General features: G+C 38.8%; 1 protein-coding gene across 9 annotated transcripts in view; it reads left to right on the plus strand.

Annotated features, from left to right (window-relative positions):
* Nucleotides 1-18,373, plus strand: part of MAST2 (microtubule associated serine/threonine kinase 2) — a 207,783-nt gene that overhangs the window by 111,087 nt on the left and 78,323 nt on the right. For 4 of the 9 annotated variants that reach the window (XM_013044326.2, XM_013044358.2, XM_013044328.2 and 1 more), the window contains exon 5: nucleotides 4,510-4,707. The exons of 4 other annotated variants lie outside the window; for them this stretch is intronic. In XM_013044326.2, the coding sequence (XP_012899780.2) occupies nucleotides 4,510-4,707 (198 nt within the window). Of the gene's footprint in view, nucleotides 1-1,646; nucleotides 1,942-4,509; nucleotides 4,708-18,373 lie in introns of those variants that run through there. One more of the 9 variants, XM_013044353.2, reaches the window with a different exon arrangement.

An 18,373-nucleotide genomic window follows, 5' to 3' on the forward strand; every position in this document is an offset into this window, starting at 1 on the left:
AATAATAATAGCACACGTATCATAGGACTGTGATGATGAGGACTACCTCGGTATTATGTGTAGAGTGCTTAGAATAAAATCCAGTACATAATAAGTCCTTGTAAATACTTACTTGTACTTACTTACTTGTAAATACTTACTTGTAATTGTTACTTATAATTGTTTCATAAAACAATTCTTACTGTGTGAAGTACTCTGATATTTTCTGTTCTATTTCATTCTCTTTCCCTTTTAAGAAAGTGTTTGTCCTGACTTCTAAATTGATTTTATGAGTTACTAAATAGTTGTGACCTGCAGTTGAAAAAATATTGGCTGGGATAGGAATTAATTGTTTGGCTGTTACTCTAGAAAAACAGTTTGACGTACTTTGTCATGTCAGTAAATTCGAGGAGCCCTTCAGAGTTGGCAGGGGCTCTTAAGCAGGGGACCAAGACTTCTACTTACTCTGGTTCGCCTAGCTCCACCGGATCACTTGGCTTTCTTTAGGCCAGGCTGTTTTTGTCAGATGGTTTCTTGTATGTTGGGGCTTATCTCCTCCTCTACATTGGGATCCAGCTCCTGGAGGGCAAGAACTATAATAATTGCTAACACTTTTGGGGTGTCTGGGTGGCTCAATCGGTTAAGCATCTGCCTTTGGCTCAGGTTATAATCCCAGGGTTTTGGGATTGAGCCTCGTGTGGTATTGGGCTCCTTGCTCAGTGGGGAGCCTGCTTCTCCCTCTGCCTGCCACTCACTCTGCTTGTGCTTTTTCTCTCTCACTATCTCTGTCTGTCAAATAAGTAAATGAAATCTTTTTGGAAAAAAAAAAAAAAGCTAACACTTCTATAGCACTTCCTCTTTGCTAGGTACTTTTCCGCTTTTCATATATTAATCTTCACCACAACCTATTTATTAGGCACCTGAAGTTATTTTCATTCTACAGATGGGGAAAACAAAGCATGCAGAAGTTAGTTAGCTTACCCTTCATTAGAGTTCTTCTGTAGCTTACCATAATGTCTTGTGTAACATCTGCCATACAGATGATTTCATTAATAGTTACTGACAAGTTAAACCAAATAGTTTCTGGGTTTATTTTCTTAGCTTTCTTTTGGCTTTTCTCACCACAAGGTTATTCAAGTGATTAGAGAGTAATAGAAATTGAATTAGCAGTAGAATTTGAATTAAAAATGATGCTGAACTTTTTCAAAGAAAGGAATTCAGAATTTATTTAAATTGGTCAAATTCAGAATTTGAATAATGGCTCTGCTTTGAGCCCTAACATTAAGACTGTCATCCTCCACCTGACATGGGTTTGAGAATGAATAAGTTACAGAAATGCCCACCTATTCTTAGCTCCTTAATTTACCGATTTGGGATCTTAGTGTGCTTTCTTCCAGTCCCATGCCCACTGCAACAGCTGTTCTATACTGGCCCACGCCTCCAGAGTAAATGGTATTTCTGTCACAGTGTGAGTTTTCAAGTTGGTATGTACAATTTTTGCCAGAGTCTTCACTGCTACCAGGCCTCAGGGTTGGAGGTTGCAACTGACTTGAGGGGGAGGGAGTTTGGTGCTTGTCACTGAGGAGGAACAAGGTGCTCTCTGACGCTCTGATTTGTTACAGGCTGAGTGTGAATGATGTCAGGCAGATCAGAGGACAGCTGATTCATTTGGTATCTGGGACTCCTCACTGTGGCTCACTGCTGCCTCCTGGTCTCTTAGGTCTTTCGCAGAGGGGGTGGGAGGGAATTCTGAATATTATGTTTTTGAAGAACAGTGCTTTAATTTTTCTCTTAAGTTTGGGGAGCCTTTGTAAGTTTTCTTTGGCTTATAGACCGCATACCCCTTGTGTGAGAGAACTTCCTGCCAAGACTCCCGAGTGTGAGAGGGCAAAAGCTTTGAGTAGCCAGGAAAATGATGAAACGGAGGAGAGAGAGACTGGGAGCACCATGTCTGCGGATTCAGTAAGGAGGCTGGGGTCTCTTGAGTGGAAAATGGTAGATGTCGGAAAAGAACTAATGCCAACTAACACACTTTCATTTGCTTGAATAAAGACTCTGCTTTGGAGATGCCTGTCAGAAAGAGGGCTTAGCTGGCATCACAAATTCAAGGTCAAAACACTGGTCCCCGGCAGGGGCCTATGGGCCTTCTAATTATGAAAATTGAGTTAGATGCCATTTTAGGGGTGCTTAGGTACCTGGGGAACTGGGTTAACAATGAAGATCTTTTTTTCCTGTCCTGAAAGCAGTTGTGTATTTAAACTTAGTGTCGAAGCTGCGAATACAAGCCCCAAGAATGTGAGAAACAAATGGAAATGAAAGTATCTTCTTGGACTAGAGAGGGTGTTGTATTTCTGCCCCAGGCCTGTCAGCTCAGGACCTCAGATCTGCCCTTGCAGATCCAAGCCTGAGTCCTTTAGGGTGTGACCTGAATTTTATTTCTGTGTTGGCCAATAGAGAAATAAAATAGAAAAAAATAGAAAAATACTTAGATAAGGATTTCATAGCTGGGGAATGGAAGAAGGCTTCCATGTCAGGTTAGCTTTTCCAGCAGCTTCTCAGGCTTATTTAATGAGGAAGGGTGCATTGATCAGCAAAGTAGGGAACCAGGGAAAGAAGTGTCCTAGAATCCATTCTACTTCAGTAATCTGTCTTGAACTGTCTTTGCAAGACTCACAGAGTGGAGGGCATGCCCTTCAGACTTTATTCCCGTGAATATTAGAGTTTACCTGGAGATAGCATGGTATGCTTGACTAGACACACGTACTTCTTCAGTGGGTTTCCCTTGGGTCACTGCTCTTCTGTGTTAGTGGATGCTCATTGATTAAATTAATGGTTGTACCAGACCTTGGAAGACTGTAGTTGTTTGAAGCATATAATTGGAAATACTGGCGTATGTTTAAAAAAGTGTTTATTCTCCTACTAAGACTAAAAGTTAAAGACTATAAAAAGAAGCTTCATGAACTAAAGTGTCATTTAAAGTGAAGAGGATTTGTTAGCAAAATTGTAAATTTTTAAAATTAAGCTTGTAGTGTAAGAGAACGTAAGTGGTCAAAATCATTCTCTCCAAATGTTGGTGCACTATGGTTGGTAATCGTTGTGTCTGTTTTAGTGACGTTGAATTTAGCTTAGGAAAATTCCCCCTGTGGAACTAGTAAGTAGTTTATAAATCACCTTTGCTTTTTCAAACATTCCTTTTTAAACTCTAGCCTCATTGTATAACCAGTTTGCAGAGTGGCAATTACTAGCAAATAGAGAATGAGATATATTCTTATAGATTTATAATCTTAATTATATATGCATCAAAATGGCTAAGACTCATTTTAAGTGTTAGGATTTGAGACTCCAAAATTTTGTATAAGCAATATTATTTAGGTTAATAAGAACTGTCTTATGGTATATTCTATTTAGCTCTAGCTTATATATACTAGGGAGCTGATTTTTTGAAATAGTTCTTTAGAAAAGTGAAAATTCTTTTTGAAAATGAGAAATTAATCCAAAGTTAATATCTTCAGTTCTTGTAATTTTTATTAATATGTTGAATTTATGGAAATTTGAGCATACCTGTAATTTAAAATAGTTTTCTACCCTCTATTTTTCTATCCTTTTATATCCTCATATTGTGTACTCATCTGGGAAATATTCTGAAGCCAACTAAAGGGATAATTAGTAGGAAGGTAAAGATTTCCTTTGACTATATGTAATTAAACACAAGTAGAATATAACCATATATAAACAGTCAGTAATAACAGTACAGAAACTAATATTTTTAAACAGGTGCTTATGTGATACTTAAGTTTTTCAAAATCTTTAAAATGAATTATTGTGGCTAAATATGGTATTTGTATAGAAAGCCATGTTCCTACTATAGTAAGTTAAATGCTGTGCATCTGTCAATTATTTTTCATCATCTGTGATATATCAATCAATGATCAAAGAAGTAGAAACCCATATTTACCATCTATCTTCAGTCTAATGATGTTGTTTACTTAATAGTCTTCAGTACGACTTAACATGTATCGAGATGATTAGGTTGTTTTTAGGGGAAAAAAATAATCTAAAAAACCAAAATTTAAGTAGAAGCAAAATTCATTATACAGAATTAAGTGATGTTATTTAAAGTTTCATTAGGCAAAAGTTAGCTAAATAAGTTGGTGTTATTGTAGATATAATCTGTTAGTGTTTTACTTTTATGGATATATTCATTTCTATAGGAAGTTTTAGTCATTGCACACAAAATATTACTTACTGCTTGCTAATTGGTGAGTTTTAGATTTGCAATATATTTCCAGAAGCCAATTCTAAATACTTTGAATACCCAAAGCTTAAATTTTTGGTTTTGATTCTATGGATTAAATTTTAGTCTCGATTGTCCTCGTGTGCCATTGCACTGAGGTAGGATATTTGAGAATGATTTTTGACCACTTTTTTTTTTTTGAGCCTCTTGCCTAAACTAACCCACTTTGAATATGTTTCTTTTTACTTGAGAAATTATCCCTGACCCTGCTTTTTTCTACCATGGTATGTTGTCAGAATCTCTACTCTTTGCCGAGGATCTGAAGTAAACCAGCACATGTTTTCACCCACATCAGCTCCAGCACTGTACTTCACTAAAATCCCATTTAGCGCTGATTGTGCCCTGGCTACTACTTCTCCTCTTGCCTTTTTCCTGAACCCACAAGCTCATAGCAGTCCTGGCAGTCCCTGTTGCAGCCACCCGCTGCAGTGGAGGTAAGGAAACCTGCTGCGACGTGAATGTGGGCCTTGGTGATTGCTTTTGGCCTAGTAGCTAAAACCCAAAACTTTCTCCTTAATAATGGGGAGAAACAGAATAAAAGTCACAGAGAAGAGTAAGAGGAATGTCAGATATTTCTGCTATATTCAAAATTCAAGAGAAAGAAAACATATCGGTAGTTAGACAGTTATGTGCCCATTGTGACAGTAGACAGCCCTGTGACCACTCCATGGGAGAAGCATAGTGTGACAGAATGCTAGAGCTCTCTAAAGGTTAACTAGTCCAAATGCCACATTTTGCACAACAGGAAAATTTGATTCTGAAATAGGTTAAGTGATTTGTTCAGATTGCTGAAAATAACCCTCTTCTCATTTCTTTCTGACTTTTTATCTAGATACCATTTGAGTACATGCTATGTACTAGACACTGTTTTAGGCCTGAAAAACAGAAGAGTGACCAGAAAGAGCTAAAGTCCCTGCCCTCAGAGGAGCTTAGATTCTAGTGGAGTAAATATATAAATCAATAAATATAAAACAGATGGACATATGCGATATTGGGAAAATAAAGTAGGTTGAGGAGAGTACGGAATGTGAGGCCGAGGGGTTGACATTTTATATAAAATGGTCAGGGAGGTTCCTCACTCGTAAGTTGACACATGAGCAAAGACCTGAAGGAAAGTCCCAGAGCCAGAAAAGAGGTGTCTGGAGAAGAGTGTTTCAGATAGAGGCCACAGTAAATGCCAAAAACCCGATCTAAGAGTTTGCTTCATGTGTTCTTTGTTCAGCAGAGTCCAGTGAAGCTATGTGGAATGAGTTAAGAGGTGGGAAGTGGGAAATGAGGTCTGAGACATAGTGATAAGCCAAATGGAATAGAGCTTTAAATCCATCGTAAAAATTTTTGTTTTATGCTGAGTGACGTGAGAAGCTCTTGGAGGGTTTGAAGCAAAAGAATGTTATGATTGGACTTAAATCAAAAGGATCCCTCTAGCTATAGTTAGAAGGTTACTGGTATAATCTAGCAAAGACTAAATGATTGTTTGAACCCTTGGTGGTACAGGTGGTAAAAAGTGGTCAGATTTGATTATGTATTTTGGAGGTAGAATTGATAGGATTTGTTGATGGATTAGATGGCAGAGTTTGAGAAAAATATGAGTGAAGGATGACTGAAAATTGGGGGTTAAACAGCTAGAAAACTGTAAAATCCAGAAATTGACACTGGGAAACTGTAAGAGATCGCTGATTAGACATTTGGTTAAAGATAAGTGAAATTTGGGCTGAGGGTATATAAGGAATTGTCAGTGTTTAAGTGAAACAAATGATTAGGTTTATGAGATCATCCAATGAAAGTCTGTTGGTAAAGAAGGAAGAAATGTCAAAGGATTGAGCTCTGGGGCCATCTGACTTCAAGAGATTGGGGAGATGAGGAACTAGCAGAGGAGAGACTGAAAAGGAGTGGGGCTTTTTAGGAATGAGAAAAATCAAGAGAGAGGTAACTTGGAAACCAATCAAAAAATTCTTCAAAAGAAAGTATGTTTGATCAATAGGTATTTGTTAAGCTTTATGTTAGAAAAAAAAACTAACCAGGAAAACTAGGAATTTGAGTAGAAACAACACTTATTATATAAACTTAAGTGACATTATTTGATACAAGACTTCAAATTCCACAGACATAACTAGAGCAGTGTTAGACTGATAGAGGACAATGTTAGGGGCTGACTTTCCCTGAAGTCACCTTTCCAGAGGTACTAGACTTGGTATATGATGCTGGGTAAAATGGTAAGTTGGGTAGCACCACAGCCTAACGTGTGCCCCCTTCTTGGCATGTGACTCAAAGTCTTATCTCTTCACACCTGTGGTTTTGAAGCGTAGGGCTTGAAAACATCTTAAATTTTTGAATATTTTTTTCCTACACTTATTCACATGTCTGTGTTAGTGTTTCACTCCATTCTTCTTTTGTATCTGTCCCATGCCAGGTACCAGTCAGTGACACAGCAAGGTGATTTTACCTTGTTGTTTGCTGCATATGTTTGTATTTCTTTAAACATTCTTGAATTTTATTCTGCGATGCAGCTATATTATTCAGATATAGTTTGATCATTTTGAGGATTACTTTTTGGCTTTGTTGGGTGGGCCTAGAGTAGCTTTGGGAGCTAATTTTTTCTTAATTCTAAGGCAGTGCTTTCTGAGTACTCTAGTCAATGTCTGTGCATTATGAGTTGGTTCCCTCCCACACACACCCATGCTGGTGGGAATACGATCTATTCCTATGTGATCTCTGGGGAGTGCAATGGCTACTCATTTTCTTGGATAGTTTTCTCACCCACATCACTTGGCTGAAAATTCAAGAGGAACCCCCTTGCTGAGCTCTCTCTGTCTAGCTCTCTCCTTTCTAGTACTCTGCCTTCCAAATTTTAGCCACCTTAACCTCCCCAGCTTCTCTGTTCTGACTCTTCGATTTGGGTAGACAGCTCAGCTCTTTGGGTACTCTCTGTGTTTGCTTCCTAGAAATGTTCTCAAGGTAGTAAGCTGGGGCAATCTTAGGACTTACTTTGGGGCAATTTTAGGGCTTACTTTGTATGTTTCCCTTCTGTAAAATATCTAAAAGCTATTGTTTCATATGTAGAGTTTTTTTTTCATTTTTGTTTTGTTTTTACTTTATGAAGCACAAGGGTGAATCTGGTCTTTGTTTCCCCATAATGGCAGGAAGCTGAAATTCAATCTTTCTTAATATTTTGAACTCAGGCTTCTATGATCACAAGTGAAGATTGCCTCATGAGATTATTGGTAGACTGATTCATATGTTAGATAAACCTAGTAGAAGCAGGACAGACTCTTTGTTTTACCATGCTTAGTCAAGAAAGGTTGAGAAAAGGGCGTCTGGGTGGCTTAGTGGGTTAAAGCCTCTGCCTTTGGCTCAGGTCGTGATCCCAGGGTCGTGGGATCGAGCCCCGCATCGGGCTCTCTGCTCAGCAGGGAGCCTGCTTCCTCCTATCTCTCTGCCTGCTTCTCTGACTATTTGTGATCTCTGTCTGTCAAATAAATAAATAAAATAAAATCTTTTTTTTTTTAATTAAAAAAAAAAAAAGGTTGAGAAGTAAAACAGCAGAAGAATAAGAATAGGTAACTTAAAAAAAAGAAAAAGAATAGTAACTTTGCCAGACATTTAATGTGTGCTGAACATTGTTCTAATCCTCAGAATACCCAGATGAGATGGTAATATAAATCCATTTTATTGATGAAGTAGATAATCCAAGTAAATTTATTTATAGATGAGGGCACTGTGGTACAGAGAGGTTAAGGAAATTAATAAGTAATAGAAACTGGCATTTAGCTCCACAGAATCTCATTTTAATATCTGTTGTCCTAAACCCTCTGGTCTAATGTTTCTGATGGAACATGTGCTATTTTGTATTTAGTTAATAAACCTACAAATTCTGAGGACTTAATCGGTCCCAGGGAGCATTGTAAGCATTTACAAATTAGAGGTCATTCAATCCTCCCTTCAATTCTATGAGACAGGGATTATTATTATGCTTATTTTGCAAATGAGAAGACCAAGGCACAGAGAGGTTAAATAAATTGCTCAAGATAAAACAGCTGGTAAGTGACAGAATTGGGATTAAAACCTAGGCAGTCCAGGTTCAGAGACAATATTATTATTATTTTTTAAGATTTTTATTTATTTATTTGACAGAAAGAGAGCGATCACAAGTAGGCAGAGAGGCAGGCAGAGAGAAAGTGGGAAGCAGTCTCCCAGCTGAGCAGAGAGCCCGATGTGGGGTTTGATCTCAGGACCCTGAGATCATGACCTGGGCCAAAGGCAGAGACTTAACCCACTGAGCCACCCAGGTGCCCCCCCCACCACCTTTGAAAAGATTTTCTTTATTTGAGAGAGAGAGAGAGCACAAGTGGTAGGGAGGGGAGAGGGAGAAGCAGACTCCCCACTGAACAGGGGGCTTGATGCGGGGCTCGATCCCAGGACCCCAGGACCCCAGGATCATGACCTGAGCCACAGACAGACCCTTAACCCATTGAGCCACCCGGGTTCCCCAAGACCATATTCTTAACAACTATATTGTTCTGCTTCTCCATCTAAGATACTTCATTAATCTAATATAGTATATCTGAATCTATATTATTTTGCAGCCCCAGGTATTCTCTTCCTAAAAGACATGTTCATGACATTCTTTACTAAATTTCCCAATACTGGGGGTAGGAGTTAGTATTTTATAGTCTATTGTCATTTCCAGGCCCCTGCCTTTATTATCTTTTTTCTTCTTTTAGGCTTATTTTATTCAATTTTATCTTTTACCCCTACTCATTGCAGTTCATCCACTAATTTAGTTTTGTTCTCTCTATTCACATTTAGGGCCTAAAAGAGCATCAATGGCTAATGAGTACAATGGTGCACTTAAATTCTACAAAATCCTTACCATGTAGATGTGTGTATTGAACATTGCTGTTAAGCAATTGAGCATATACAAGTTGAGAAAAGAGAAAAATGATTCTAGTAAACAATATGAAGGACTAAAAATTAAGAGCTACTGGCAGTGAATTTGACCTCTATTTAAAAATAGATGCCCAAGGGACAGCTGGCTGGTTCAGTTGGTAGAACATATGATTCTTGATCTCAGGGTTGTAGGTTTGAGCCCCACATTGGATGTAGAGATTACTTAAAAATTTTTTAAAATAAACAAATATATATGTATATAGATATATAGATAGATAGAGATAGAGATATAGGTGACATAAAAAAGGGAGCTAGATAGATAGAGATAGAGATATAGATGACATAAAAAAGGGAGTTAGGGGGCGCCTGGGTGGCTCAGTGGGTTAAGCCACTGCCTTTGGCTCAGGTCATGATCTCAGGGTCCTGGGATCGAGTCCCACATCGGGCTCTCTGCTCAGCAGGGAGCCTGCTCCCCCCACCTCTCTCTGCCTGCCTCTCTGTCTACTGTGATCTCTCTCTGTCAAATAAATAAATAAAATCTTTAAAAAAAAAAAGGGAGCTAGGATTTGTACACTGCCATCTTGCAGTGGCCATATTGAATTGTCTTTTATTCTGTGAGATGTAACTATTGATATGGACTGAATTGTGTCCTCCTTAAAGTTCATATGTTTAAGTTATAACCCCCCCCCATACTTTTAATGTGACTGTATGTGGAGGTAAGGTCTTTACAAGTTAAATGGGGTCATTGAGGTGGACCCTGATATTTATGGTGACCTATAAAGTGGGGATTTACCACAAAGACGCAGAGAAAACAGCCATTTACAAGCCAGGTAGTAAGGTCTCAGAAGAAAGCAACCCTACCGACACCTTCTAGCCTCCAGAACTGTGAGGAGGTAGATGTCTTTTGTTTAAGCCACCTAGCCTATGGTATTAGTTCTGGCAACCCTAGCAAACTAATAGGGCTATTGAGGCTTTTGGCTGCTTTGCCTTAAAGGGCTAGAAAATAGTATCTTTTCCTGCTCAGATTCCTAACCTTCATTAAGGTTCCCTGCTCAGAATCTTAACCTTCTTTATTGACTACATCTTCGTCATGTGCTTAGAACCTTAGTTATATGCTAGAACCAAATTGTTGCCCATAATAATTTAGTGAATACTCAATGCACAGTTTTAAAATGATGCCCACCCAATCTGCACTGCATTTCTCTTTGTTCCTTGATGAGAAAGGGTAGATGGGTCTGTTTTAGACAAGCCTGATGGTGACTCTTAGGTGTCTTGGTAGGATCTGATCAACCTTAAGAGGCATGGTAAATATAATGATTTGGGTTGAACTGATTAGCCTGTAAACTTTAGTCAACTTATGCATCTTCCAAGAATATGATTCCAGCCTATTGACTGGCACTCAGACATGGGTATTGCACTGTTGACATAGCCTGATTTGAAGGGGTGCTAGATAAAGTCTGTGGTGCAACTGGTGTCCCTGCAGAGAAGAAAGGCAGTTGTGTCTTTCGCTATTCACGGGTCCAGCTAGACCTCCTGGGGATAAAAGTTTGGTGTTGGCAACTTCCTAGAACATAGAACAGTTTAGATTTTGATTCGGTTTTAAATGCCATAGACTTTGTCAGCCCTGTAGTTGGGAGGATTCACAACAAGAAATCCTTACTAGAGTTACACTGGAAGAGTTCTAACTCTAGCTCACTCCCTACTGTGTAGGAATTCTTTTTATACATTGTCAAGGAAAAAGCTATTCAGCCTTGGCTTAAAATCTTTAGCAAACAAGAAGTTCACTACTGAAGTTTGCAACTGATACTAATTCAGCCCTCTGGCCACTCCCATGTCACATGTGTGAGAGGCTTTTTGTAGACTTTTATGGCAAAGGACAGGTGTTCTTTTGGCCCTCATCCCAAATGAGGCAGCCTTTGAAACCCCTTTTTGGTAGTGTCAAGATTGTTTCCTGCCAGAGAGAAAGCACTATTTTCATTTTACCAACACCTGCTTTTCTTGTCTGTCTTTTTTTAAACAACTGCTTTTCAAAGTAACTCTAAAGAGGAACGTCTCCAGAACTTGTTCTTATCCTGGCCCTGTTGAAGGCAAATTACTTCACTTCTCTCTGCCTCAGTTTTTCTACATCATTAAAATGGGGATAATAATAGGTTCTTCAGGGGTTGCTGTAAGGATTAGATGGGTCATTACGCGTAAAATTGCTCAGAATTCTACCCAGGCTGCTGGAGCAGTTACTGTGTTGCTGTCTTTGTCGGAAAACTCACATGTTGCTGGTCCTCACTCTTCATTTGCTTTCATTTGTTTTCTCATATTCTTATTTTCCCTTGGGTAACTCTAGATATCACTTATTATTCTGCCCTGCCTGTGGAAGCTTTGTTACTGCCTAAGATAAGGCAGTGGCAGCTGGGTGCTCTTCTGCCCTCTCATACAGTTTCACTAATTGCTGCCAGAAGCTGGCCTGTTGGGGCGTAGCAGGATGTGGACTAAAATGAGAACAACTCTTCTGAGGTTGTTTTTTGGCACTAAGAAAAGTTCATCAAACTAGGTTTAAGGTGTTTCATTTTTCCTGCCCTCCTGTGTGAGGGAAAGAACAACTTGAAAGTGCCTTCAGAAGATAGGAAAGGGAATGTACTTTATTATTTTTTTAAGTAGGAAGGTAAAATAATGAAGAATACTAGCTGTGAATTATCCTTGGTATGGCAGAAAATTTTTCATAGATCCTGGCTTCAGGTAACTCTGAATAAATATATAGTCCTATTTGGCAAGATGCCAAAGTCTTGCTCTTAGATTAAGGTAAAAAAGCTGAAAGTTTCTAGGATATTTCTATTTCTGGAAGTAGGAAAATTTTGTTTACTGAAAAAATCTCTTTTTTTAAAATGTTGTATTATAGAAAATATCAAAAGCATTACAAGATAGAGTAGTCTCACGTCTTGAGTATCTACTTATCAACTCATGGTCAGTATATTATCTTCTCTGCATCTTTACCTAGACCCTGCAACTCATTTATTTTAAAGCAGATCCCAGACTGTGTCATTTTACCTATAATATTTCCATTTGCATCTCTAAAGGTAAGGGTCTTTAAAAATATAAGCATATTACCATTTTAACACCTAAAACAATAAGAATTTACCAGTATCATCAAATTTCCAGTGTTCTTTGCTTTTTTTTTTTTTTTTTTTTTAAGATTTACTTATTTATTTTAAAGAGAGGGAGAGAGTAGGAGGGAGGGGCAGAAGGTGAGGGAAAGAGAAACTCCAAGTAGACACCACACTGAGCACAGCCCTTACAGGGTTGATCTCACCACATCAAGATCAGGACCCCAACTGAAACCAAGAGTCGGATGCTTAACCAACCATGCCACCCAGATACCCATGTTTATTTATTTATAACTTAAAAAAAAATTTTTTTTTAATTTCATTTATTTGAGAGAGAGAGAAAGCACAGAGGGAGAGAGACAAGGAGAAGCAGACTCCCCTCTGAGCAGAGAGCTGGATATAGGGCTCCATCCCAGGACCCTGAGATCATGACCTAACTGAACCAAGGGCAGATACTTAACCAACTGACCCACCCAGGTGCCTCTGTTCTTCTTTTTCTTCTTCTTTTTTTAATCAATATCCAAACTATGCCAAACACAGTTCATTTGATTAATATGTGTTTTAAGTAGGGTGATCTTACAATTTATTACCTTAACTGGGAGATTCTGTTAATAATTATAGTGGGACAACAGGCAGAGACTTGACTGTCATAGACAAATTGGGATGTCTGGTCACTCTGCTTCTAAGTTTCTTTTAATTTAAGTTTTTCTACCGTTTTTTCTTTTTCTTTTGGCATTTCATTTGTTGAAGAAACTAAATTTGTCCTCTAGACTTTTCCTACATTCTGGATTTTGCTTTTTGCATTCCTGAGAGATTATTTAACATGTTTTTATGACCTCTATATTTCCCGTAAACTGGTAGCTTGATCTGATTCTGGTTTGATTTGGGGGACTGGGGAAGAATGCTTACTAGTTGGTGCAGTGCACAATTGTCAGGAGGCAGATAATGTTAGATCCCTCCCATGTTTTGACAGTATTGACTGTAGATAATTGTTGCCATTATTTTATTAGGAGTTTGCAAAAGTGATTCCCATTCCCTTTCCATGTATTAGCTTCAATACCTACACTAAAGGAATTTCCCCCTCATTATCTATTTGTTAGCCTTACTCTTGAGAGAGTTTAGCTAGACTCTTTCCTGGCTCTTCAACGTGATGCTTCATTATGTCATCAGTTCCTGGTCTTGTTTCAAACCTGGTAACTACTGTTTTTGTAGTGAAGATTGTATACTCAGAGTAGTGCAGCAGATTTTTTGTGTGTGCGAAGGTCTTTGGAGCTTGTTCCTTAAGTAGCTGCTAACTGATGGCAGCACTGAGGAAAACCTTGGCTTCCTCTCTTGGCTCCTAGTAGGCATCCTGGGGTAGCTTTTATATGGACTCTTGTTACGCAAGTGCTCCAAGAGGTGAGAAGGGATCCAGATATCAAGAACCCAATAGCCCAGGCCACTGCAAAGATACATGTTATTTGTCCATGGCTTTTTTTTTTTTTTAAAGGAGGGCCTCTTGCAGCTGCTTCTCTCTCATGCCCCCAGATGCTACCAAAGGAGGAACCAGTGCCAGTCCTGATTGCCTTGGAGGGTCAGTCCCTTCCCCTGTCTTGGTAGATAGAAGGTTTGGAGTTCGTCCTTTTGAGGAACTAGCACACTAGTGGAAGAGTCAAAGATACAAATAATTTTCAATGAGAGAAACAGTTACCTAATATAGAAGAGTTAATTTTCATGGTGTACCTTTAGGATAAAGTCTAGAATTGGGGATGCTGAGTCAAAGAAAAAATGCATATGTGGTTTTATAAGCTATTGTTCAGTTTTCCAACATAGTGGTTATATCATTTTGTATTTCCACCAGTGGTATAAGACAGTGTCTACAGTAGTCCCCTCATTTGTGGGGGACCCAGTAGGTGCCTGAAACTGTGGATAGTACCAAGCCCTATATATACTATGTTTTTTTCTTATACGTACATACCTATGATAAAGTTTCATTTGTAAATTAGGCACAGTAAGAAATGAACAACAAAAATTGTAAAATAGAACAATTATAACAATATACTGTAATGAAAGTTACATGAATGTGGTCTTTCTTTCTCTGAAAATATCTTTCTGTCCTATATTTACCCTTCTTGTAATGATGTAAGATAACAAAATGCCTGCATGATGAGATGAAGTGAGGTGAATAATACAGACACTGTCACGTAGCATTAGGTTACTACTGACCTTCTGACAGTATGTCTTCCCGACTGTGGAAATAAAAAGAAATGGAAAAATTAAAAAGCAGGGGAACCACTGTATTTGCTCACAGCCTTGCCATTCAAGCTTTTTAATTTTTCCAGTCAGATGGGTGAGAAATTATATCTCAGAGTAGCTGACTTAAAAACAAACAAACAAACAAACATTAAGGGGCGACTGGGTGGCTCAGTTGGTTAAGTATCTGACTCTTGATCTCGGCTTAGGTCTTGATCTCAGGGTGGGGAGTTCAAGCCCTGTGTTGGGCTCACAGCATGGGGACTACTTAAAAGAAAGTAAAATAAATAAAAAGTAAAAAAGTAAAAAATCATATTAAAATGATCCTTAAGGGGCGCCTGGGTGGCTCAGTGGGTTAAGCCGCTGCCTTCGGCTCAGGTCATGATCTCAGGGTCCTGGGATGGAGTCCCGCATCGGGCTCTCTGCTCAGCGGGGAGCCTGCTTCCCTCTCTCTCTCTCTCTGCCTGCCTCTCTGTCTACTTGTGATCTCTGTCAAATAAATAAAATCTTTAAAAAAAAAATAAAATAAAATGATCCTTAAGGATGAGGACTGTGTTTTCCAACCTTATGTGGAGGGAATTAGTTTTCCTGTCCTAGGAAATGAGGTGGATTCATCCATTATTTCATTCAACAGTGTACTAGATCCTGTGAGTAGAGGAATGGGCCTGAATTGGTAGTAGGAAAATTCCTGGCAATGGCAGAGTGAGAGATAATGCTTTTTATCCAGTAAGCTTTCAGCTTTCAGCCTTATTCACCTCTATTACAGCCATTCTGAGATTGCTTTGGAGTTTAGCAGATACTTTTTAAAAGGATTTTATTTATTTATTTGAGAGAGAGAGTGAGAAAGCAAGAGAGAACAAGTGGTGGAGAGGGAGAAGCAAGGACTCCGATGTGGGCCTCCATCCCGGGATCCTGAGATCGAGACCTGAGTCGAAAGCAGACACTTAACAGACTGAGCCACCCAGGTGCCCTGAAATTATTTTTAAAAAAATATCTGCTAGGGACCTGGGTGGCTCAGTCAGTTAATCATCTACCTTCAGCTTAGGTCATGATTCCAGGGTCCTGGGATCAAGCCCTGCATCTGGCTCCCAGCTCAGCAGGAAGCCTGCTTCTCACTCTCCCTCTACCACTCACCCCCAGTCGTGTTCTCTCTCTCTCTCTCTGTTCTCTCCCCCTTCTCTCTCTCTTTCAAATAAAATCTTAAAAAAAAAAAAATTCAAAATTGCAAGAATAGTTCAAAGAGTTCCCCACCCCCAAACCAGTAGTCAGCAAACTAGAACCCATGGGCCAAATGCAAGCTGCAGCCTGTGTTTATACAGCCCTTGTGCTAAGAATGGATCTTACATTTTTGAAGAGATGTTTAAAACAAAACAAAACAAAAAAACCTAAGGACTGTGCAACAGAGATCACATATGGCCTGCAAAGCCTAAAATATTTATTATCTGGCCCTTTACCGAGTTTGCCAACCCCTTCCCTAGTCCATTTGAGAATCTATTCCCCATATATCCCATCACCCCAGAATCCTTCAGCATGTACTTCCTACAGAGACATTTTTTAAAAAGATTTTATTTATTTATTTGACAGAGAGAGAGATCACAAGTAGGCAGAGAGGTAGGCAGAGAGAGAGAGGAGGAAGCAGGCTCCCTGCTGAGCAGAGAGCCCGATGCGGTACTCGATCCCAGGACCCTGAGATCATGACCTGAGCCGAAGGCAGCGGCTTAACCCACTGAGCCAACCAGGCGCCCCTTACAGAGACATTTTTGTAGCTATGATATGTCCTTAAAATCAGGAAATTAACATCGATAAATACCATCACCTAATCTACAGATTAATTCATATTACTCCATAAATCCCAGGAATGTCTTTTATAACAAAGGGATCCAACCAGGAATCATGTGTTAAAATTTTATTTCTTTTAGTCTCCTAAAACTCAGAGCAATTCTGTAGTCTTTTCTCAACTTTTATGACTTTGATACTTCTGAATGTTACAGGTTGGTTCTTTGATAGAATATGTTGCAGTTTGGGTTTGTCTGGTATTTCCTTAGGATTAGTTTCAAGTTATGCATTGTTAGGGAGGAAAAACTTTTCCTCTACCCTCTTAGTTCAGTGCCTGGGGGCCTGTGAATTAAACTAACAAAAGAAAGATCAGCAGGAGAAAAGGCATAAATTTTTATTAATATTTGCATGCTTAGGAGTTCATAGAAAAGGAAACGTAGCTCAAAGAACTGGTTAGATTCAGAAGCTTACATTCCTTGTTACAAAGAAAAGTGGTTTTGGGCTTCAAGGGATGGTAATTTGTGGGGCATACAGGAACTATGTGGAGGAACTAATGGAAAGTAAAGTTTGTTTATGCAGACACATTGTAGCTCTTCTCTCCCAGGTACAGAGGGACACATTCCTCAAAGGGATATCTGCCTGGTTTCAGGCAGATAATGAGAGGGTGGAGAACTCTTTCCGGATCTGTTGATTTTCATTTGTCTTTGGCTTAAAATAATGCTTTTACCAAAATAGCGTATTTTGGGGTGGCAAATTCTGGTACCCTTCAGCATGTTTAGCATAAAAAAGGGTGGTATGTTGTTCTTGTTGCATCCTATCGGTGATACAGACTTTCATTTTATCTCATTACCCTGGTATTAACCTTGACCACTTGATGTGCTAGATGTGTCTGCTGTAAAGTTACTTTTTTTTTTTTAGGCCTCTCTAATTAGTAAGTATTTTGAGGAAAATTTATGTGACTTTTAATGAAATTATGGAACAACCCCATTTCTCATCAAATTCTAACCCACTATTTTTAGCTTCCATTGATGTTTCTTGGCTGAATTGTTACTCTGCTGGTTGTCAAATGGTATTTTTCAAATTCCTTCATTCTTTCTGCATTCATCAGTTGGCATTGCATTATTAATGGGATGGTTTCTCTTCTCCCTGTTCATTTTTTCTCTTGTATCAGCATGGATTCAGGGGGTTCTTATTTTGTTTAATGGGTTATAGTCCATTTTAAAAATATATTTATTTATTAGAGAGAGACCACAAGTGGGGAAGGGCAGAGGGAGAAAGAATCTAAAGCAGACTTCATACTGAGTGCAGAGATGGATGGAGGACTCAATCCCATGACTGCAAGATCATGACCTGAGCCGAAACCAAGAGTCGGATTCTTAATCACCTGAGCCACAGTTTGTGCCCTTATTTAATGGGTTATAATCTATTAATAACATTATATATTTTGATGTTCAAATTGTACCATATAAGGTCAAGGAGAGTCTCTTCATGCTGGCTTTTTTTTTTTTTTTTTTTTTTTTTTTTTTTGGTACACATCCCCACCATTCTTTCTGGCCCTGTAAGACATTCCTGTCTGGCTTATTTTATACTCCGTACCCTGGCCCTTATATTAGCCCTTTCTTCAAGGAATGCAGATTCCTTTTAGTGGAGAATGGGATTTAAAAACCACACTATGAATGATAGGCACGGTTGCTGATATTTGGGTTCATTGTTCCAAGGAATGTATACACATACCAGGCATGTGTGGGAGCCTTCCCGCAACCAGTTGGCCATCGTCGTCATCATCTAATGGCTTCTAGACTGAATTATTTGGGAAGGAAGAGGAGGAGGGAGGATTTTTAAGTCCACTACATACATTAGATGCAGCCTTAGATGCCTGTATAGTTTTTTAAGATTAGGTGTACTGAGATATCATTTACATACTATAAAATTCAATTCTAAGTTATCTGGTGGTTTTTATCTAAATTTAAAATATTTTCATAACCCAAAGAGTTTCCTTTTGCCCATTACACCATTGCCCTATTTTCTCCCAGGCAACGTCTTAGGCAACCACTGCTCTGATTTTGACTGTATAAATGTGCTGTTTCTGAACATTTCATATAAATGGAAT

Source organism: Mustela putorius, unplaced genomic scaffold (genome assembly GCF_011764305.1).
Source record: "Mustela putorius furo isolate JIRA1106 unplaced genomic scaffold, ASM1176430v1.1 tig00003853_pilon_pilon_pilon, whole genome shotgun sequence".
In the NCBI taxonomy this organism is placed as follows: Eukaryota; Metazoa; Chordata; class Mammalia; order Carnivora; family Mustelidae; genus Mustela; species Mustela putorius.